General features: G+C 47.4%; 1 protein-coding gene across 10 annotated transcripts in view; it reads right to left on the bottom strand.

Annotated features, from left to right (window-relative positions):
* RET (ret proto-oncogene) overlaps nucleotides 1–24367 on the bottom strand; it is a 67337-nt gene that overhangs the window by 25443 nt on the left and 17527 nt on the right. For 9 of the 10 annotated variants that reach the window (XM_049894671.1, XM_049894675.1, XM_049894669.1 and 6 more), the window contains exons 2-6: nucleotides 6951–7214; nucleotides 4807–5094; nucleotides 2775–3016; nucleotides 1583–1778; nucleotides 538–737 (exon numbers count right to left, since the gene is read on the bottom strand). In XM_049894671.1, the coding sequence (XP_049750628.1) occupies nucleotides 538–737; nucleotides 1583–1778; nucleotides 2775–3016; nucleotides 4807–5094; nucleotides 6951–7214 (1190 nt within the window). The remainder of the gene's footprint in view (nucleotides 1–537; nucleotides 738–1582; nucleotides 1779–2774; nucleotides 3017–4806; nucleotides 5095–6950; nucleotides 7215–24367) is intronic. The other variant, XM_049894678.1, reaches the window with a different exon arrangement.

Here is a 24367-nt window from a genome sequence, read left to right on the forward strand (position 1 = left end):
TAATTTTCCACTTCCGTTATTTTCCAATAACAAATGCAATATAAGCTCTCTAGAAAATATATTTGCAGGAGGTAAAAAGCGGAAGCCCCTGCCTTTCCTCCAGAAGCAGCCACTGTTAATTGCTGTTTGTGTTCACGTACTTGCAAATTCCCATTGATGAAGACTTGTTTTTGCACAAATGAAGTCACATGAGACCAACGGTTCTGCAAACTACTTTTTCCCTTAAGGAACATCTGAGTCAGGATATGGCCCTGCTCTTATATTAGTACAAAACATGTCTTAGAGATGCCCAACGAAGGGAAGGAGCAAAGAAAGAGTTGCCCAAGAACCTCACCAGCCCTGCCACTTTGGCCCTTCCAGGTCTTCTCTGGCCCTATGTTTGGGCTACAACCTGGCCAGCTCCATGCACTGGCTGGGCAGGGGGGGGAATGGCCCATACCCCAGCCCTACTTTTGACCTGCTAATCGGACACCACAGAGCACCACCAGGACCTCAACTCTCCATACCCCCCAGGCAGCTGACGCAGTATGGGCTCACCTGGGCAAAGCGGCGGGCCCTCCTGTTCACCACGAAAGAGTAAGTGCTGGGGAAACGCAGGCTGATGGGTAGCACAGAGACATTGAAGTGGAGGAGGAGAGCACCGTCCCCGGCACCCTGGAAATCTGAGTCATTGACCAGCACGGTCAGATGCAGGCTGCGACTCTCTGAGATGGAGAGGCTGCGGTTCAGCACAAGCCCTGTGACAGGTGGAGGGGAGGGTAGCGATGATGTCTAAGCTGGCTCTGGGCCAAGGGCCACACCCCATGCCCCCTGCGCACCTCCTCCCAGATGCACGCCCCTGCGCTTACACACAGCCCAGTACACAGGGGACAGGCCTGGGGCCCTGCCAAGTTAGAACTAGTGCATAAATTTCCACCACCAGGCTGAACTGGGCACCCAAAGAACCCTTTCTGGCCAGGAAATGACCTGTGTGTGTGTGACAGTGTGAGTGGGCTGTGTGTGCACGTGAATGGGGTTAAGGCACATGTGAACCTGGACTCCTCCTGAAACAGATCCCAAAACAAGGACCGAATCGCAAATGGTTTGTATCTGGAAGGTGATCCCAGGACACACAATCAGGGTAGGAGAGTTAGGGTGCGAGGCAGGGAATGAAAGGCCATTTTATATAAGCTGCCCACTAAGCATGTGAGTACTGTGGCCACATGGAGCTTAACCTGCTGGAGCATTCCGGAAGCCTACATAGGACAACCACCTCAGAATCCCCCACTCAAGGCATGAGAGGTGGCTACTGTCCACCACCTCCTGTTAGTACGGAGCTGCAGGTGGGGGTGTGTGCACGCTTCTGTGTGTATGTGTCACAACTCCCTGGCACCTCAGGCCACCCTGGGGGTGACAGCAAGTGACAGCAGGGACACATGCGTCTGTGTGCATGGTGGGCACAGGGCAGCACGATGGGCCCGTAGAGCCTAATATGGGCTTTGGGGAAAGAGAGTAGCATGTAAGACCCCATAAACACAGGGAGGGCTGAGGCAGACGGGCGGGCATGAGCGCGGGTAGCTGTGACCAGGATAGCCCATCTTACTGTATTCGTGCAAAGTGGCCCGCACGAAGCTGCCGTTGCCTGGGGCCAAGGTCTCATTGGGAGAGTGCTCCACGCGGAAGGTCTGGCGCGCCCAGGCGTCCCCGGGGAGCAGCGTGCTCGTGTACCGCCTGGGGAGGTCCCCGGATGCAGGGACCACATCTGCATCGAAGACCCGCAGCGCGGCAACCACAGTGCCCTATGGAGGGGAGGGTGCCACATCAAGGTGGGTAGCAGGGCCCCCCACTGCCCCTGAGACCTTGTGAGGGTGTGTGTGTGTTCCACTGCAGCCCACAGGGTACCCAAGCATGTGGGTCTCAGAGTACAGGCTCTGGGGACAGGTTGACTTGGGCTGAGAGCCCAAGGGGCCTCCCAATACAACAGGTAGGATAAGAACCCCTTCAGACTTCCCACCAGGCTCACTGGGGCAGATGCCACGCAGCTTTGCTTACACTCTGCCCCAGGGAGCTGGGCCAACTAGGCAGGGTCAGCCTGAGGCCACATAGTGGCAGGACCTAAGCCCCATGAATCCCAGAGGGCCCTCCTCCCAGCTCCCTTCCACACCAGGCTGGAGAGTGTCTCCGGGGAGGTTCAGAGCATGTCTCTGCCCAAGAGACCCCCCTTTCTTTACAAAACATGCTTTATTCCTGCTCTCCCCACCTGCCACACCTGCTCTGGGTGCCCAGAGAATCAAGCAGAGGTGGCACAGCACGAGCGGGTCCTGGCCACCCTCCTTCCTGCTGCCCTGAGCTGCAGGTCTGGCTGCAGGACTGTCCAAGGCCCAGCAGAGGACAGTCAAGCTCCACCCTTTGTGGTCAGAGGGGTGGGTCATATAGCCAAGATCTCAGAGAGATCCAAGGACCACCCTGTCTCTCTCCAATCTCCAGCTTCCTCTGCTGTAAGCCTCTGCACCCCCCTTCCTGTAAGGACTGCAGAGGTGGAACGGGATGCTCCTCAGGGAGCAGGGCTAGGCTGTGTGAGCTCAGGCACCCACAGACGTGCCCGAGAGCCTCACCCTCTCCCCCTCCTCTTCCCCTGCCTTGCAGGCTGGCAGTAAACTCAGACAGACAGATGGACAAACACGTGGCTAGATGGGCAGCGGAACAGACAGAGGAATAAATGGATGGATGGAGAGACAGACACTCGAAAAGGCAGAGTGACAGAAAAACAGACAGATATAAGGGCAGACAGGCACCTCCTTCCGCTTGAACTCCACCACAGCGCTGGCGGTGTCAAGGCCCCCAGGGAAGGTGGGTGGCGAGTCGTCCTCATCATACACAGTCACGGGAAAGGGCACCATGACCTCCTCCTCACGGGAGCCAGCCCACACTGTGCATGCAGCCACCAGCTCGTACTTCTCTTGCTGCTCTCGGTCCAGGGCCCAACGTGTGCTCACCTCCATGCTGTCTGGGCTGCAGTGGAAGGGCAGGTGCTCACCTGTGATCAAGCAGACCAGCAACTGGTGACCAGGATAGGACAGCCGAGGCAGGAATGGGCGAACTGCCTTCCTTGCAGAGAGGGGTCTGAGGTCAGACCGGGGTGTGCTGGTTGGCTCTCCTGCCTGCTGGCCCCATGCCTGCCTCCTGGGTACCACAGTGTAGTGTTATGGGAAGGGCCGGACAGGAGGCCTGTGCTGAACAACCAGTGAGGCGACCTAGGTGGGCCTCTATGAACCAGTGCTGGGTGTCCAAGGCCTTCCAGGGCCTGCACCACCTGTGCCCTTGGGGGCCTTGGACTGGCGGCAGTGAAGGGTGGCAGCTGCTTGGGAGTAACTCTGGCGCAGGCCAGGCTGCAGGCCCACAGACTCCCAGTCATGGGCTTTTGCTGTTATTAAAAAATAACGTTGGGAATTTTTAAATTATAGAAGCACTATGGGCTCATTTTAGGGAATATGGGAAACAAGGAAATCAGCCACAATCCAGCACTAGGAAACATGCAGTGGATGTGTGTACCATCTGACAGCACCAAGGCACACCCTCTCCTCGGCCTGAGCGTTTGCACCTCAGCTTCCTCGTCATGCAGTGGGGTGATGGTGGCCAACGTCCCTGTTTGGACCTGCTCTGCTGTGTCTGCTGACATCCAAGGACCCCACCACCAACCGCAACACACCTTCCACCAGAGCCCTGCCTACAATCTACCCTCAGGAGAAAGCTCAGGAAAGGTGCAAGATTGGATGTCTGGAGGTCACACTGATGACACAGCCACCCACAGTGGGGGCAGCCTCAACTCTGCTCCCTGGACACATGCCCTTCACAGAGCCACAGGTTACACAGCAACCTGGGATGCTTACCACATAATGTTTTCCTCTACTCTTTCTGAACATAAAGTACATGTTATGCATAATTTAAATGTGTACGTTTTAGGGGAAAGGGCAGCATGTAAAGCCACGTGCTGTGCCGACATCTAGCACAGAGATCCCGAACCAGGGAAAAGGCAAGAGGTGAAGGACATGCAGGCAAACGCTCTTCCAACTCCACTTAGGATTTCTGTAACACCATCACCAGGTTCTCGGGAGGAAAGCCCGGTGTGGACCTGGTTCCACAGCTCTCTAGCAGTCCAGCCTCTGACCCCTTTCAGCTTCAGCTCCTCAGCCGCCCTCTGTCCGCCTCCACTCGGATCCACTCCAATCCCTCTCCCCAGCCTCCCTGTCCTTGCAGCTCCTTAGGCAGAATCCCTGGAACCAGGCTTGTCCTCTTTTTCCCTCATCACTCCATGTCAATCCACCAGGAAATCCAGCTGTCTCTCCCTTCCAAATGTGCCAGAGGCTGCCTGCATCTCCACTGCACTGCTCCCACCCTCTGTCCTGCCTGTCTTCATGCACCCAATTTCTCAGCAGCCTCCTAAATGCCTCCCTGCTTCCTCGTGAAACCTGCCCACCCAAATCATTCCCAACACAGGAACCAAAGCCCTTCTCTGTCCCTCAGAGAGGCAGCCCTGACAGCCTTCGTGGCCCGCCCTCTCCCTGAATGTTGCCGCCCCTGTCCCTGACCCCAGTTTGAAGTAGGTTCTCCACCTTTCCCATGCCCTCCCCAGGACGATGTCCTCTTTGTCCCCAACAGAAAGAGGCTCCAGCAGGCAGGGTCTCTGCCTGCTTTGTTCGTGGTTGCACCCTAAGCCCCTAGAACAGAACCTGGCCCGTGACAGACCTTTCTGGAACATCAAGGGAATGGACGGCGTGGTGGTGGAGTGGACACAAAGGCCTGGCCAGGCCTGTGGGCTGCACTCACCTCCCAGGAGCCGGTAAGCCACGCTGATGTTGGGGCAGAGGAACTGCACAGGCAGCAGGCGGAACTGGTGAAAGGTGCCCGGGGGCCTGTTCTCCCGGATGCGGAAGGACAGGCCTGTCTCTGGGAAGCAGAGGTCCCTGGGTTTGAGGGACCTACAGGTGGGGAAGGAGGCGTTGATGAAGGAGAAGTACACACGGGCGCAGCCTGGCCACTGGCACTCACCCTCGCGCAGGGATGCAGGCGAGAGGAAGACCTGGAGGTGGACGGTGAGCAGTGGGAACCCGCCATCTGCAGAGAAAGAGTCAGCAGGGCCTGTGGGGACCAGGCCGACGGCAGCAGGTTGTGGGTTGCTGTAAAACTCAGTCCTCAGGGTGGTCCAAGGGCTCCACTGAGCTGACCACCCTGACCCAGTGCTCCCTACTGCCCTCCCCTCACCTAACTCTACCCCAGCCTGCAGCTGGGACCCAGTTTCTCCCTCAGAGTCCTGGGACCCTGGCTCCCTGTGAGTAAGGACCAGTGCCCCATAGGCCACCTGCTCTGGTCACTCAGACCCTGCTCAAATGCACCCCGAGCTCTGTGCTTAAGTCTCCCCATGTTCCCCGACTCCTGCTACATCACTGCTCCCCAGAGGGCTGCCCTGAGCGCTGTGTCTAACTCTCCCCATGTCTCCCACCACCCTATCACATCACTGCCCCACCCAAGAGGTGCCCTGAGTACCCCGCAGCCTCATTTCCTGCAGGTGGGTAGCTTTTCCAGGGCCTGCTCCTGCAGTGCACAGTGCATGCCCGCCCCCTCCCCATGAAGCCTCTTCTGAGACACAGCCCCATGGACAGGCGTCCCCAGCACTTTCACCCGCGCTGTACTACAGCACCAGTGAGGTCTGAATCTCCACTGAGAGCTCTTCCTTGGCCTGCCTCAGCCCTGGGGAGTGCTGCTCCACACATCTGCTGCTTCTACATTCTTCAGAGTTCTCTTTGCTTCTTGGTAGCCCATGCTTTGTTGCCTCAGTCCCCAGCTGCAGCTAATAATTCTTTATATAAACGTTTCCTGTCCAAAATTAAGTGTAGTTTCTCTCCTGATTGGCCCCTGATGAACACAGGGGCTCTCGCATCACAACCACGGAAGAGGGCTCCCGGTGAACACAGGCCCGTGCACTCTGCTTCTACGGCAAACGCCGTTCAGGTGTCCGCCCCAGAGAACTCCAGCTCCTTACGTGTCCCGCCGGGGGCTCAGGGTGAGGGCAGCAGGGACTGGGTGCTGAGCCTAGATCCATCTCAAACGTCACCTCCTCAGGAGGCCCCTGGAAGGAGGGCTACCCCTCCTCAGGCCCTCCCATCTTGTGGCCCCAACTTTACTTGGCACAGGGAGCAGTCACTCTGCTTAGGCAGGCAGTCGCCTCCCTCGTGATCACAGCATGCGGCCTGCCTCCCGTCCTAGGACTGCCGCAAGGGCAGTGTGAGGTCACAGCAGCCCCATCAGGTACGGAAGGGGTGCAGCAGGTAGACTATATCACCCTGTCATGCCAAGAGGCAGGACCCTGCTCCGTCCACTCTGCCTGGTACCAGAGCCACGTGTGGCTTGGATTCCAGCTGGATGCGTCCACGGTCTTCCTGCTTCCCTCTCCTCAGCCTGGCTAAGTCCCTGCCAGGCCCCACGTGCGTGCTGTTGTGGCTGGGAAGACAGGCACTCCACGGGAACTGCTGCTTCTCCAGCATGTTCAAGGTCACTTGCTAAATTGATACTGTAGAGTTTTCCTAGCTCTTTGTAGCCCCACTCTCAAAACCCCCAAATCCTTCTTAGCCCTACTGGAAAAGGCCTCTGTATCTGGCATGTAGAGGGCCTCCAAATCATGCACATGGTTCTCCAAAAATCCCAACAGCCTCAGAGAGCCAAGGGCCATCAGCAGCCCCCAGACTCATTCTGGCCCCCTCATCAGGCTGGACACTGGCAGGCCAGCCTCACTTGGCCCCTTATATGGCAAGGCTTATAGGGGAAATGCTGTAACATGGGGTGTGCTGATTCCCCGGGTTTCAGGGTGGAGATGGCGTGAGGCAGAAGCAGAGGGAGATGGCAGTGAGTAGGAGGGGTGTGATGGGTATAGGGTAGGGTAGTGGAGTAGGGTGAGGTGGGGGTTGCTCACTTACTGCGGGAGCTGAGCTCCTCCCAGGTGCTCTGGTCCAGGCTCTGGTTCAGGTAGAGGAGGCCCATGTCCTCCTGAATGCGGATCCAGTCATTCTCGTGGAGCCGTGAGCGGTAGGCACCATAGAGGTGCTGGCCCAGGCGGAAGCTGGGCACCTCGCCAGGCAGGTCTTGAAGCGTGTGGACATACAGCAGTGGTGTGCCAGCTGGCTGGTCCACGTACAGCTTCTCCCAGTAGGCATCTCTCGAGAAGTAGAGGCCCAGCGTGGCTGCGGAGGCAGAAGGGGTGTAAGCTTTGGGAGGTGAGGACACTGCCCTCCTGGAGCCACATTTAGTTGTCTGGGGGAGCCCCATGCCCAAAGCAGCCTCCCAGCCAGGCCACCATTCCCACAGAAGCTGTACTTCATGCTATGACAAAGGTTTCTTCCTGGACAAAAACTCAGCAATTTAAAGTTCTGATCCTAACAGGAATTTCTCATCTTTAGTCCTAAGTACATTAAAACACAATTATTTGTACAAGTAAGCCATGCCTGAAAATGTACCAAAACTGCTTTATGAAAGAAAAAGTAGGGAGAAGAGAAGATTATAAGATGACTACAAAATCATTCTAAATTACGCAAATTTGATAAACACATGAGCCATGCACAGGCTGGAGGTCACACATGCTCAAAACAATTCACCCAGGCAGACAGGCAGGGAGGGTACGTGGGCAGAAAGAGAATGTAACAATTTCTAAGACAGTCAGAACTTTTTATCCCAAAGCTAAACACACTCCTATAATGATGTTGTTGTTAGCTACTGTCAAGTGGGCCCTCAACCCCACACGTGACAGAATGAAACACTGCCTGGTCCTGCACCATCCCCATGATGGGCTGTGGATCAGGCCATTGTGATCCATAGGGTTTTCACTGGCTGCACTTCCTTTCTTCCTAGTCCAGCTAGTCTGGAAGCTCAGCTGAAACCTATTCAGCATCATAGCAACATGAACATCTGCCCTGACAGACGGGTAGTGGTTGCAAATGAGGTACACTGGCCAAGAATCCAAGCTGGGTCCCCTGCATGGAAAGCAAGAATTCTACCACTGAACCACCACTCCTGCCAGGCGACTCACCAGTCCCACTCCATTCATTTCTGAGAAAAAAACATGTACCCACAATGACTTACTTGTAAATGACAGAAACAGCCACTACAACTGAGAAGGAACATGGTGCAGATGCACTCCCACGATGACAGATACATAAACAGTGGTGTGTCCCTGGCATGCAACCATTCAGCAGTGATGAGAACAACCTGCAACAACCTGATCTCATGGACATCAGGCCAAATGGAAGGAACTAGCACAGGGAAAGAATGCCTAGGCACAGACTTTCTTCAGGAGATAGTCACAATGGTTGCCTGGGGGGTGGAGAGGTGGGAAGGGGACAGAAAAGGGCAGGAGGGAAATTCCCGGGGAGATATAAAGGTTCTCCATGTATCATGATGGCGTATGGGCCACAAGGGCATATTCATTTGTTAAGACCGTATAGCCCAGTTAAATTTCACCTGAGAAAACTGAACAAATAATCATTGAGGAGCGTGCATAGAGAGGTGTAAGCAATACAAGATAGGCAGAATGGGGACTGTCTTAGCCATCTAGTGCTGCTAAAACAGAAATATCACAAGTGGATGGCTTTAACAAAGAGAAGTTTATTCTCTCACAGTCTAGGCTGTTGTTGTTGTTAGGTGCCGTCGAATCAGTTCCAACTCATAGCGACCCTATGCACAACTGAATGAAACACTGCCCAGTCCTGTCCCATCCTTACAATCGTTGTTATGCTTGAGCCCATTGTTGCAGCCACTGTGTCAATTCTTCCTCTTTTCCGCTGACCTGGTACTTTGCCAAGCATGATTACCTTCTCCAGGGACTGATGCCTCCTGACAATATGTCCAAAAAACCTAAGAAAGCAGTCTCACCATCCTTGTTTCTAAGGAGCATCCTGGTTGTACTTCTTCCAAGACAGATTTGTTCGTTCTTCTGGCAGTCGATGGTATATTCATTGTTCTTTGCCAACACCACAATTCAAAGGCATCAACTCTTCTTCAGTCTTCCCCATTCACTGTCCAGTTTCACATGCATATGACGTGACTGAAAATACCATGGCTTGGGTCATGCGCACCTTACTCCTCAAGGTGATGCCTTTCCTTTTCAACACTTTAAAGAGGTCCTTTGCAGCAGATTTACCCTATGCAATGTGTCTTTTGATTGCTTGACTGCTGCTCCCATGGCTGTTGATTGTGGATCCAAGTAAAATGAAATCCTTGACAACTTCAGTCTTTTCTCCAATGATCATGATGTTGCTCATTGGTCCAGTTGCGAGGTTGTTTGTTTTCTTTATGTTGAGGTGCAATCCATACTGAAGGCTGTGGTTTTTGATCTTCATTAGTTAGTGCTTCAAGCTCTTTTCATTTTCAGCAAGCAAGGTTGTGCCATCTGCATAACGCAGGTTGTTAACGGGTCTTCCTCCAATCCTGATGCCCCGTTCTTCTTCATATACTCTAGCTTCTCGGATTATTTGCTCAGCATACAGATCGAATAGGTATGGTGAAAGGATACAACCCTGACATACACCTTTCCTGACTTTCAAACAAACAGTATCCCCTTGTTCTGTCCGAATAACTGCCTCTTGATCTACGTACAGGTTCCTCATGAGCACAATTAAGTGTTCTGGAATTCCCATTCTTTGCAATGTTATCCATAATTTGTTATGATCCACACAATTGAATGCCTTTGCATAGTCAATAAAACACAGGTAAACATCCTTCTGGTATTCTCTGTTTTCAGCCAGATCCATCTGACATCAGCAAAGACATCCCTGGTTCCACATCCTCTTCTCAATCTGGCCTGAACTTCTGGCAGTTCTCTGTCAACATGCTGCTGCAGCCGCTTTTGAATGATCTTCAGCAAAATTTTGCTTGGCTGTGATATTAATGATATCGTTCGATAATTTCTACATTCGGTTGGATCTCCTTTCTTGGGAATAGGTATAAATATGAATCTCTTCCATTCAGTTGGTCAGGAAGGTGTCTTCCATATTTCTTGGCATAGATGAGTGAGCCCTTCCAGCACTGCATCCCTTTGTTGAAACATCTCAATTGATATTCCATCAATTCCTGGAGCCCTGTTTTTCACCAATGCCTTCAGTATGGGATGGACTATTTCCTTCAGTACCATCAGTCCCTGATCATATGCTACCTTTTGAAATGGTTGGATGTCAACTAATTCTTTTTGGTATAATGACTCTGTGTATTCCTTCCATCTTCTTTTGGTGGTTCCTGCTAAGTTAACATTTACCCCTTACAATCCTTCATTATTATAACTCGAGGCTTGAATTTTTTCTTCAGTTCTTTCAGCTTCAGAAATGCCGAGCATGTTCTTCCCTTTTGGTTTTCTATCTCCAGCTCTTTGCACATGTCATTATAATACTTTACTTCGTCTTCTTGAGCAGCCCTTTGAAATCTTCTGTTCAGTTCTTTTACTTAATCATTTCTTCCTTTTGCTTTAGCTGCTCGATGTTTGAGAAAAAGTTTGAGTCTCCTCTGACATCCATCTTGGTATTTTCTTTCTTTCCTGTCTTTTCAATGACCTCTTGCTTTCTTCATGTATGATGTCCTTGATGTCATTCCACAACTCATCTGGTCTTTGGTCATTAGTGTTCAACGCATCAAATCTATTCTTGAGATGGTCTCTAAATTCAGGTGGGATATACTCAAGATCGTATTTTGGCTCTCGTGGACTTACTCTGATTTTCTTCAGTTTCAGCTTGAACTTGCATATGAGCCATTGATGGTCTGACAGCCCCATGTGTCCGTCAGTTTGTGGTACTGTGGGGGCTTGCGTGTTGCTGTGATGCTGGAAGCTATGCCAACGGTATTCAGATACCAGCAGGGTTACCAGTGGAGGACAGGTTTCAGCTGAGCTTCCAGGCTAAGACAGACTAGGAAGAAAAACGTGGCAGTCTACTTCTGAAAAGAATGAGCCAGTGAAAACCTTATGATGATGCCGGAAGATGAGCCCCCTAGGTTGGAAGGCACTCAAAAGACGACTGGGGAAGAGCTGCCTCTGCAAAGTAGAGTTGACCTTAATGATGTGGATGGGGTAAAGCTTTGGGGATCTTTGTTGATGATGTGGCATGACTCAAAATGAGAAGAAACAGCTGCAAACATCCATTAACAATCAGAACCTGGAATGTACAAAATATGCATCTAGAAAAATGGGAAATCATTAAAAATGAAATGGAACACATAAACATGGACATCCTAGGCACTGGTGAGCTGAAATAGACTGGTATTGGCCATTTTGAATCAGGCAGTCATATAGTCTTCTATGCTGGGAACGACAACTTGAAGAGGAATGGTGTCGCACTCATCATCAAAAAGAACATTTCAAGATCCATCCTGAAGTACAGTGCTGTCAGTGATAGGATAATATCCATATGCCTACAAGGAAGACCAGTTAATACGACTATTATTCAAATTTACACACCAACCACAAAGGCCAAAGATAAAGAAATTGAATACTTTTATCAGCTTTTGCAGTCTGAAATTGATCAAACATGCAATCAGGATGCGTTGGTAATTACTGGTGATTGGAATGCGAAAGTTGGAAGTAAAGAAGGATTGGTAGTTGGAAAATATGGCCCGGTGATAGAAACAATGCCAGAGGTTGAATGATACAGTTTTGCAAGACCAACGACTTCTTCATTGCAAATACCTTCTTTCACCAACATAAACAGCGACTATGCACATGGACCTTGCCTGGTGGAACACACGGGAATCAAATTGACTACATCTGTGGAAAGAGATGATGGAAAAGCTCAGTATCATCAGTCAGAACAAGGCCAGGGGCCGACTGTGGAATAGACCATCATTTGCGTGCTAGAGGTTCGCAAATTAATACAACAAAAATTCAGATGAAAGGCGGAGCCAAGATGGCAGAATAGACAGATGCTTCCGGCGAGCCCTCTTTACAACAAAGACCCGAAAAAACAAGTGAAATGACTATATTTGTGACAAGCTGGGAGCCCTGAGCATCAAAGGCAAGCTTAGACAACGAACTGAGGAGCAGGGGGAGGAAGAGACCATTCAGAAGTGGAGAGGAGTTACCGGACCTGAATCATGGGGAGCTCTCAGGCACTATTCCCGGGGCGGTGGTGGAGGTGGCGGGCTGGTACTAGTGTTTGGTCGCAGTTTCCTCGGGGAGAAGCAGCCAGCCACACAGCCTACTCACACCTCCGGAACCTGAGGAGAACGGCGCTCTCGGCAAAAGCTAAGTACTTGCGTATATTTCACCATGCACTCCCAACCCCAAGCCGGCTTCAGCGGCTAAATCCCTGGGCCTGATAGAGGCCCTATTGAGCACCTACAGCCATCCTCCTGGCACTGGGGAAGGAAAAAATTTGCAACTGGGGGGAAAAGACACTTTGCTAGCTCCATTAACCAGGGGAGCTCAGGACAGAAGCGGCTCCTGTCCAGGCATAAACTGTCCACGGACCTTGAGCACCTTTCCCTCCTGCATGGACCTGAATGGGCCTATTTCAGGAGAATAGGCCGTTGTTGGCAAATTCCAACCATTTCAGCTGTGCGGTGGAGAGGTGGGTGTTTGACATTTGACATTGCTTTGCCCATTAAACAAGGTTCTCACCTACCCATGTCAGGGACCTAAGGACTGGTAGCTCCACTCAGGTCACCCAGCCACCCGCGACATGGGTCCAAAGATAACTGGTACCTCCCAGTCCTTACAACCAAAAATTTTGGGTGCCCATGGTCCCTCTGCAGAACCCACCCACCAGCATGCTCTAGGGAACAAAGATGCATTTTCCTCAGAGACACTTGGGGGTCGGTCCTCAGCCCCCTGCCTTGTTCAGAGCGTGACCCCCTGCTGCAATCAGATACTGGTATATACGCCAATCACCCCTGCCCCTCTAAGACTGTAGGACAGAGCCTGTACCACATGCTTGATGATCAGCTACCTGGAAACCTAAGCTGAATTCATACAAGAAAACTGGATGGACTCCTAGACTGATATACCTGATAACAGCTATAGCCAGCTGGGGACAGGACGCCAGAGCTCCAAAGGCGAAAATAATCAAGCTAGCTCACTCAAGCAACCCATAGGGGTATACCACAACAAAACAAAGCAAGCAGCTACAACACAGTAAGCAAGTATAAACTAATACAATAACTTATAGATGGCTCGGAAACAACAGTCGATGTCAAGTCACATAAAGAAACAGATCATGATCACCTCAACAGGCTCTCAAAACAAAGAATCCAGGGATCTTCTAGATGAAAGTGCACTCCCAGAAATACCAGATGTAGAATACAGAAGTTTAATATACAGAACCCTTCAAGACATCAGGAAGGAAATGAAGCAATATGCAGAACAAGCCAAGGAACATACAGATAAAGCAACTGAAGAAATTAGAAAGATTATTCAGGAATATAATGAAAAGTTTAATAAGCTGGAAAAATCCATAGGCACACGGCAATCAGAAATTCAGAAGATTAACTACAAAATTAAGAAGCAGACAACTCAATAGAAAGTCACAGGAATAGAACTGAGCAAGTAGAAGCTAGAATTTCTGAACTCGAAGATAAATCATTTGGCACTAATATATTTGAAGAAAAATCAGATAAAAGAATTTTAAAAAAATGAAGAAAACTTAAGAATCATGTGGGACTCTATCAAGAGAAATGACCTACGAGTGATTGGAGTACCAGAACAGGGAGGGATAACAGAAAATACAGAGAAAATTGTTAAAGATTTGTTCGCAGAAAACTTCCCTGATATTGTGAAACATGAGAAGATATCTATCCAAGATGCTTATCAAACTCCACATAAGGTAGATGTAAAAAGAAAGTCACCAAGACATATTATAATCAAACTTGCCAAAACCAAAGATAAAGAGAGAATTATAACAGCGGTGAGGGATAAACGAAAAGTCACCTACAAAGGACAGCCAATAAGAATAAGCTCGGACTACTCTGCAGAAACCATGCAGGCAAGAAGGCAATGGGATGACATACTTAAAAAAATTGAAGGAAAAAAATTTCCAGCCAAGAATCAGATATCCAGCAAAACTGTCTCTTAAATATGAAGGTGAAATTAAGACATTTCCAGATAAACACAAGGTTAGGGAATTTGTAAAAACCAAACCAAAACTACAAGAAATACCTAAAGGGAGTTCTTTGGTTAGAAAATCAATAATATCAGGCATCAACTCAAGACTAGAACACTGGGCACAGCAACCAGAAGTCAACCCAGAGAGAGAAATCCAAAAAAACAAAGCAAGATTATTAAAAAAAAAAAAAGCAAGCCAAAAACAGGATAACAGTAATGTTATTATATAAAAGAAGACAACATTAAAATAATAAAGAGGGATTAAGAACTGTAATCATACACCTTCCATATGGAGAGGAAGATACAGCAATACAAAGAAATTAGAGTTAATTTAAAATTTAGAAAAACCTGGGTAAATACTAAGGTAACCACAAAGGAGACAAACTATCCTACTCATCAAAATAAAATACAAGGGAAAAATACAGACTCAGGAGAAACAAAATCAACAACGACAAACATGAGGAAAGGGCAATATGTAAAGAAAACCTACTCAGCACATCAAATCAAGTGGGAAAAAGAAACTGTCAACACACAAAAAAAGACATCAAAATAATAGCACTAAATTCATACCTGTCCATAATTACCGTGAATATAAATGGACTAAATGCACCAATAAAGAGACAGAGAGTGGCAGAATGGATTAAAAAGCAAGATCCGTCTATATGCTGCCTACAAGAGATACACCTTAGACTTAGAGACACAGACAAACTAAAACTCAAAGGATGGAAAAAAATACATCAAACAAACAACAATCAAAAAAGAGCAGGAGTGGCAATATTAATTTCTGACAAAATAGACTTTAAAGTTAAATCCATCAAAAAGGATAAGGAGGGACACTATATAATGGTTAAAGGGACAATACACCAAGAAGATATAATCATATTAAATATTTATGCACCCAATGACAGGGCTGCAAGATACATAAAACAAAGTCTATCAGCATTGAAAAGTGAGATAGACAGCTCCACAATAATAGTAGGAGACTTCAACACACCACTTTCAGTGAAGGGCAGGACATCCAGAAAGAAGCTCAGTAAAGACACGGAAGATCTAAATGCCACAGTCAACCAACCTGACCTCGTAGACATATACAGAACACTCCACCCAACCGCAACCAACTATACCTTCTTTTCTAGTGCATATGGAACATTCTCTAGAATAGACCACATATTAGGTCACAAAGCAAACCTTAGCAGAATCCAAAACATTGAAATATTACAAAGCATCTTCTTTGACCATAAGGCCATAAAAGTGGAAATCAATAACAGAAAAAGCAGGGAAAAGAAATCAAACACTTGGAAACTGAACAATACCCTGCTCAAAAAAGACTGGATTATAGAAGACATTAAGGATGGAATAAAGAAATTCATAGAATCCAATGAGAATGAAAACACTTCCTATCAGAACCTTTGAGACACAGCAAAAGTGGTGCTCAGAGGCCGATTTATATCAATAAATGCACACATCCAAAAAGAAGAAAGGGCCAAAGTCAAAGAATTATCCCTACAACTTGAATAGAAAGAGACCAGCAAAAGAAACCCACAGTCACCAAAAGAAAACAATAAAAATTAGAGCTGAACTAAATGAAATAGAAAACAGAAAAACAATTGAAAGAATTAACAAGACCAAAAGCTGGGTTTTTGAAAAAATCCACAAAATTAATAAACCACTGACCAAACTACAAAAGAAAGAGAGGAGAGGAAGCAAATAACCCAAATAAGAAATGAGAGGGGTGATATAACAACAGACCCAACTGAAATTAAAAGAATCATATCAGATTACTATGAAAAACTATACTCAAACAAATTTGAAAACCTGGAAGAAATGGATGAATTCCTAGAAACACACTACTTACCTAAACTAACACAGAGGTGGAACAAATAAATAGACCCATAACAAAAGAAGAGATTGAAAAGGTAATCAAAAAACTTCCCCCCAAAAATCCCTTGACCAGACAGCTTCACTGCAGAGTTCCATCAAACTTTCAGAAAAGAGTTAACACCACTACTACTAACGGTATTTCAGAGCATAGAAAAGGACAGAATACTACCAAACTCATTCTATGAAGCCACCAAATCCCTGATACCAAAACCAGGTAAAGACACCACAAGAAAAGAAACTTATAGACCTATATCCCTCATGAACACAGATGCAAAAACCCACAACAAAATTCTAGCCAATAGAATTCAAAAACATATCGAAAAATAATTCACCATGACCAGGTGGGATTCACACCAGGTATGCAGGGATGGTTCAACATTAGAAAAACAATGTAATCCCCCACGTAAATAAAACAAAAGACAAGAATCACATGATTTTATCAACTGATGCAGAAAAGGCATTTGACAAAGTTCAACACCCCTTCCTGATAAAAAGTCTCAGCAAAATAGGAATAGAGGGAAAATTTCTCAGCATGAAAAAGGACATTTATGCAAAGCCAACAGCCAACATCACCCTAAATGGAGAGAGCCTGAAAACATTCCCACTGAGATCAGGAACCAGACAAGGATGTCCTTTATCATCACTCTTATTCAACATTGTGCTGGAAGTCCTAGCCAGAGCAATTAGGCTAGATAAAGAAATAAAGGGCATCCAGATTGGCAAGGAAGAAGTAAAAGTATCTCTATTTGCAGATGACATGATCTTATACACAGAAAACCCTAAGGAATCCTCCAGAAAACTACTGACACTAATAGAAGAGTTCAGCAGAGTATCGGGATACAGGATAAATATACAAAAATCAGTTGGATTCCTCTACACCAACAAAAAGAACATCGAAGAGGAAATCACCAAATCAATGCCACTTACAGTAGCCCCCAAGAAGATAAAATACTTAGGAATAAATCTTACCAGAGATGTAAAAGACTTATACAAAGAAAACTACAGTACACTTCTGCAAGAAACCAAAAGAGACTTACGTAAGTGAAAGAACATACCTTGCTCGTGGATAGGAAGACTTAACATTATAAAAATGTCTATTCTACCAAAAGCGATCTATACATTTAATGCAATTCTGATCCAAATCCCAACGACATTCTTTAATGAGATGGAGAAACAAATCACCAACTTCATATGGAAGAGAAAGAGGCCCCGGATAAACAAGGCATTACTGAAAAAGAAGAACAAAGTGGAAGGCCTTACTTTACCTGATTTTAGAACCTATTATACTCGACGGAACTGGGTTTTTTTGTTTGGTTGTTTGTTTTATTATACCGCCACAGTAGTCAAAACAACCTGATATTGGCACAAAAACAGATACATGGACCAATGGGACAGAATTGAGAATCCAGACATAAATCCATCCACATATGAACAGTTGATATTTGACAAAGGCCCCAAAACAGTTAAATGGGGAAAAGACAGTCTTTTTAACAAATGGTGCTGGCATAACTGGATATCCAACTGCAAAAAAATGAAACAAGACCCATACCTCACTACATGCACAAAAAAGAACTCAAAATGGATCGAAGACCTAAATATAAAATCTAAAACAATAAAGACCATGGAAGAAAAAATAGGAACAACATTTGGAGCCCTAATACATGGCATAAACAGTATACAAAACTTTATGAAGAATGTAGAAGAAAAACTACATAACTGGGAGCTCCTAAAAATCAAACACCTATGCTCATCCAAAGACTTCACCAAAAGAGTAAAAAGACTACCTATAGGCTGGGAAAAATTTTTTAGCTATGACATTTCTGATCAGCTCCTGATCTCTAAAATCTAAATGATACTGCAAAAACTCAACTGCAAAAAGACAAATAACCCAATTAAAAAATGGGCAAAAGATATGAATAGACACTTCACTAAAGCAGACATTCAGGTAGCTAACAGATATACATAAGGAAATGTTCACAATCATTAGCCATTAGAGAAATGCAGATCAAAACTACAATGAGATTTCATCTCACTCTAACAAGGCTGGCATTAATCCAAAAAACACAAAATAATAAATGTTAGACAGGCTGTGGAGAGATTGGAACACTTATACACTGCCGGTGGGAATGTAAAATGGTACAACCACTTTGGAAATCGATTTGGCCCTTCGTTAAAAAGCTAGAAATAGAACTATCATACGATCCAGCAATCCCACTCCTTGGAATATATCCTAGAGAAATAAGAGCCTCTACACAAACATATGCACACCCATGTTTATTGCAGCACTGTTTACAAGAACAAGAAGATGGAAGCAACCAAGGTGCCCATCAACAGATGAATGAATAAATAAATTATGGTATATTCACACAATGGAATGCTACACATCGATAAAGAACAGTGAGGAATCTGTGAAACATTTCATAACATGGAGGAACCTGGAAGGCATTATGCGGAGTGAAATTAGTCAGTTGCAAAAGGACAAATATTGTATAAGACCACTATTATAAGAACTTGAGAAATAGTTTAAATTGAGAAGAAAACATTCTTTTGTGGTTACGCGAGGGGGAAGGGAGGGTGGGTGGGAGAGGGGCATTCACTAATTAGATAGTAGATAAGAACTACTTTAGGTGAAGGGAAAGACAGCACACAATACAGGGGAGGTCAGCACAATTGGACTAAACCAAAAGCAAAGAGGTTTCCTGAATAAACTGAATGCTTCGAAGGCCAGCATAGCAGGGGCAGGGGTCTGGTGACCATGGTTTCAGGGGACATCTAAGTCAACTGGCATAATAAAATCTATTAAGAAAACATTCTGCATCCCACTTTGAAGAGTGACGTCTGGGGTCTTAAAGGCCAGCAAGCAGCCATCTAAGATGCATCAGTTGGTCTCAACCCACCTGGATCAAAGGAGAATGAAGAACACCACGGACACAAGGCGATTACAAGCCCAAGAGACAGAAAGGGCCACATGAACCAGAGACTACATCATCCTGAGACCAGAAGAACTAGATGGTGCCTGGCTACAACCGATGACTGCCCTGACAGGGAACACAACAGAGAACCCCTGAGGGAGCAGGAGAGCAGTGGGATGCAGACCCCAAATTCTCATAAAAAGACCAGACTTAATGGTCTGAGACTGGAAGGACCCTGGTGGTCATGGCCCCCAGAACTTCTGTTGGCCCAGGACAGGAACCATTCCCAAAGCCAACTCTTCAGACATGGATTGGACTGGACAATGGGTTGGAGAGGGATGCTGGTGAGGAGTGAGCTTCTTGGATCAGGTGAACACTTGAGACTATGTTGGGATCTCCTGCCTGGAAGGGAGATGAGAGGGTGGTGGGGGTTAGAAGCTGACGAAATGGACACGAAAAGAGAGAGAGGAGGGAGAGAGTGGGCTGTCTCATTAGGGGGGAGAGTAATTGGGAGAGTGTAGCAAGGTGTATATGGGTTTTTGTGTGAGAGACTGACTTCTTTGTAAACTTTCACTTAAAGCACAACAAAAATTATAAAAAAAAAAAAAAAAGAAAAAATTTAGGTGACTTCCACCTCAGTGAAATATGTAGGGGTGCATTGGTGTGGGGCATGTCAAGATATTCCTTCTAAAGTGAAGGGTAAGTTATTGCACCTGGCCCCGTCCACAACTAAAAAGGAGGGACAATGCCTAGTTGGCCTCTTTGGATTTTGGAGGCAGCACATCCCTTTCATTTGGGTATGCTACCGTGGCCTACTTATAAAGTGACTTGAAATTTGCTAGTTTTGAGTGGGACCCGGACCAAAAGAAGGCTTTGCAACAGGTTCAAGCTGCTATGCAAACGGCTATGCCACTTGGGCTATATGAGCTAGCTGATCTAATGGTGACTGAAGTGTCAGTGGCTGATGGAGATGCTATCTGGAAGGCCCCTACTGGTGAGTCACAGGACGGACCCTTAGGATTTTGGAGCAAAGCTCTGCCATCCTCTGCAGATAGCTACTCTCCTTTTGAGAAACAGCTTTTGACTTGTTACTGGGCCTTAGGAGAGACCGAATGCTTAATCATGGGCCACCAAGTCACCATGCAGCCTGAGCGGCCCATCATGAACTGGGTGTTGTCAGACTCACAGAGCCATTAAGCTGGACATGCACAGAAGCACTCCAGCATTAAGAAGAAGTAATATATACGAGATCAGGCCCAAGCACAATCTGAAGGCACAAGTAAGTTGCTTGAGGAAGTGGCCCAAATGCCCACGGTCTCCACTCCTGTCCCACTGCCTTCCATCTCCCAATCTTCACCTATGGCCTCATAAGGAGTTCCTTTCAGTCAGTTGACTTTGACTATGGAAGACAAAACTTGTACCTGGTTTACAGATGGTCCTTAGTGATATGTAGGTACCACCTGGAAATGGACAGCAGCAGCATTACAGCTACTTTCTGGGACCTCCTTGAAGGACAGTGGTGAAGGGAAATCCTCCCAATGGATTTGAGCAGTGCATCTGGTTGTTTACTTTGCCTGGAAGGAGAAATAGCCAGATGTGTGACTGTATACTGATTCATGGGCTATGGCCAATGGTTTGGCTGGATGGTCAGGGACTTGGATGGAAGGAACATGACTGGAAAATTGGAGATAAGGATGTATGAGAAAGAGGTATGTGATTAGGTCTCTTTGAATGGGCCAAAGAAGTGAAGATATTTGTGTCTCATGTGAACACTCACCAAACGGTGACCACAGCAATGGAGGATCTTAACAATCAAGTGTATAGGATGACACGTTCTATGGAAACCAGTCACCCTCTTTTCCTAGCCACTCCCATCATTGCCCAATGGACTCATGAACAAAGTAGCCATGGTGGCAGGGATGGAGGTTATGCTGGGGCTCACAAACATGCATTTCTACTCTCCAAGGGCCACCTGGCTACAGCCACTGCTGAGGGCCCAATCTGCCAGCAACAGAGACCAACACTGAGTCCCTGATATTGACACCATTCCTTGAGGTGATCAGCCAGCCACCTGGTGGTAGGTGGATTACACTGGACTGCTTCCATTATGTTAAGGGCAGTGTTTTGTTCTTACTGGAATAGACCCTTCCTCTGGATAGGATTTGCCATCCCTACATGCAATGCTTCAGCCAAAACAACCATCCATGGGCTTACAAAATGCCTTATCTACCATTATGGTATCCCACACGATTGCCTCGGATAAAGGGACTCACTTCACAGCAAATGAAGTGCAGCAATGAGCCCATACTAATGGAATTCACTGGTCGTACCAAGTCCCCCATTATCCTGAAGCAACTGCCTGGCTAGAACAATGGAATGGCCTTCTAAAGACACAATTACGGTGCCAGCTTTAGGTGGCAATACCTTGCAGGGTTGAGGCAACATTCTCCAGAAGGTTGTATATGCTTTAAACCAGAATCCAAAATATGATGCTGTTTCTCCCTATGGCAAGGATGCATGAACCCAGAAATAGAAGGATGGAAATGGGCGTGGCACTACTCACTATTACCCTTAGTGACCATTTGCATAATTTTTGCTTCCTGTTCCCACGACCCTATGCTTTGTGGTTCTAGAAGTCTTAGATCCAAAGGGAGGAATGCTTCCACCTGGAGACACATCACTGATTCCACTGAACTGGAAGCTAAGAATACACCTGGCCACTTTGGGCTCCTTGTGCCTCTGAATCAATAGGCAAAGAAGGGAGTTACCATGTTGGCTGGTGTGACTGATCCTGATTACCAAGAGGAAATCGGATTGGTATTACATAATGGAGGTAAAGAAGAGTATGTCTGGAATGCAGGAGATCCCTTAGGGTGTCTTTTAGTACTGCCGTGCCCTGTGGTTAAAGGCAATGGAAAACTAGAGCAACCCAATTCTGACATGACTACTAATGGCCCAGACCCTCCTTCAGGAATGAAGGTTTTCATCCCACCAGGCAAAGAACCACGACCAGCTGAGATGCTTGCTGAGGGCAAAGTGAATGCGGAATAGGAAGTATAAGAAGATAGTTCTAAAAACCAGTTATGACCACGTGACCAGTTGCAGAAATGAGGACTGTAATTGTTATTTCTTCCTTGTACATGCGCATCAATTTTTTTTTTGTTTTTTTCACTTACACAAGATGCAAACAGGGCTAGTGAATTTTTGGTTGTACACGTTAGTCGTATCATGTTATGCACAAGTATGACTTCATAATTGTCTTTATTTAGAGATTGTGTACAGTTTAAGGAGATGTATATAGGTGCCAAGTTAACAAGGAGTGGACTGTGATTGTTAAGGTTGTGTGTCAACTTGGCTGGGCCATGATTCTCAGTGGTTTGGCAATTATGATGTAGTTTGGCAGTCGTGTAACGATGTAATCGCTTCTATGATAAGATCTGATACGATGTGATCACTTCCATGATGGGATCTGCTGTGAGAAGCCAATCAGTTGAAAGGGAGTTTTCTTGAGGGTGTGGCCTGCATCCAATATAGGTGGACTTTCTGGCAAAGCTCATGGGCTTTTGCTCACTCTGGATCCTGCAACTGGCTGCTGTTCATCTGACCTCCAGGTCTTGGGACTTTGGCTAGCAGCCTGCCTGCCAATCTTGGGATTTGTCAGTCTCCATGGTCTGGATGTTGGTTTTATCAGCCCCTGCAGCTATGTGAGTTGGGAGAAGCCTCCATCCTGACCCACAGACTTGGCCTTTCCGGTCTCTACAATCGCATGAGCCATTTCCTTGATATAAATATCTATCTACCTAAGTATATGCCTCACCTGTTTTGCTTCTCTAGAGAACCTGGCCTAAGACAGATGCACAATTAGGCAAAAAAATACTTTAAAACCTGCAAATGTACTCTAAAATACACGTACAAAAAAATATCAACGCACAAAGCCAACATCAGAAATAAATTTATCTTTCCAATCAGTTTGTTTTCTACTAGATCCCAGCTTCTCCCACAGTATCCTGAGGGGCAGTCTCAGACCTTCTGAAGCGCCATACGAGGACACCCCTACTTATGGCAGCCTGGCTCCCCTGAGAACAGACGTGAGCTTGGGAAACAATCAAATGCCAATTGAAGTCAAGTGAAGAGAACAGGTGAGATTGTTTGAGATCCCCAAAATCTAAAACTGTAAGGAAACAAGGTATCTCTCACTAGGGACTGTTTCAAGGCAACTGGCTGGGGAGTGCTAACACTGGGGGGAGAGTGCACTTGCCCCCCAAGTGTGAGGGTTACCCCACCAGATGTCCCGGACCAAGCAGGAGACAGACAGACAGACAAGAAGAGAGGGAAAGAGAAATAGAGGAGGGAGAGAGATGTCCTGGTGAGGACTGCACACCCCACACTCACCACAGAGGTGGAGGAAAAGGGGTTGTACCCCTGCTGCTGATGTTCCAGACCTTCTGAATGCCCATTCCGAGGAAAGACAACTGGCCTTGGAAGGGAACCTGAAATGACTGAGTCCCCTTACTGTCCTTGTGGCCTCCTGATGGAAGGGACCCTCGTCAGAGAGTCACCCCACCACCCAAAGTGTGAGGAAGTCACATCACGGAATTCTGGGGAGAGAGCACTACGACCATGACCCTCCCTGGGGTATCGCTGCAGAGACCCAGGCAGGAGGTACTCACACGTTTGGAAAGCTACCCTTCTCGCCACAGCCCTCTCCCTGGCCAAGCAGGACAAGGGCTCCCCCCAGATGCCACATCAGTCCTTGATCTCCTGGCATTTGGCAGAGACTGGTGTCTGGCAGCTCAGAAGCTATGGCAGCACCAAAGGCCCATTTGGCCCATGCCAGCTTCCCCCTGCTCCCTGACATGAGGCACATGGATGCTCAGCTGCAGGCAGGTCCTGTTCAAAGGCAGCTGCGTGGCACTGGCTCAGAGCAGGCCCCAGTGTGCAGCAGGTCCACGTCAGTCCCCACACAGCGAGGACCTATTGCCAGGAGGAAACCCCACACTCCAACAGTCTGTGGGCCCTAAGCTGTACCTCAGGCCACCACTCATGGCCACTCCTGGCTTCAGGCCCTTGGGGTGCTGCCAGAATGCCTCCTGCTACTGTACCCTGCAGCTCAATCTGCTCCTTGATGGGCTTCACAGCCTCCTTGATAGTGTGGTGCTGAGCCAAGTCCCCACTCATGCTGGGTAGATTAACACAGCCCTCAAACCTCGCTCACAGGAAGCAGAGGGTCCCTAGCCAATAGCAACACCCCTGCCCAGTACCAGCACAGTAGACCCTCTGGAAGACGGTCCGAGCAGGGCACAGTGCTGGAGCCCACAAAAGTCCCTCACTCCTCATCATGACCCTGAGGGGACTGTCATGAGCCCCACTTTTGCAGAACGAGATGAAGCCATCTGCTGGGGGTCACACAAATAGAAAGCAAGAGTACAAAGATTTGTAAAGTGGCCTCTCCAAAGCCACACTCCTAACT

The sequence above is a fragment of the Elephas maximus genome, chromosome 8 (genome assembly GCF_024166365.1).
Source record: "Elephas maximus indicus isolate mEleMax1 chromosome 8, mEleMax1 primary haplotype, whole genome shotgun sequence".
Classification (NCBI taxonomy): Eukaryota; Metazoa; Chordata; class Mammalia; order Proboscidea; family Elephantidae; genus Elephas; species Elephas maximus.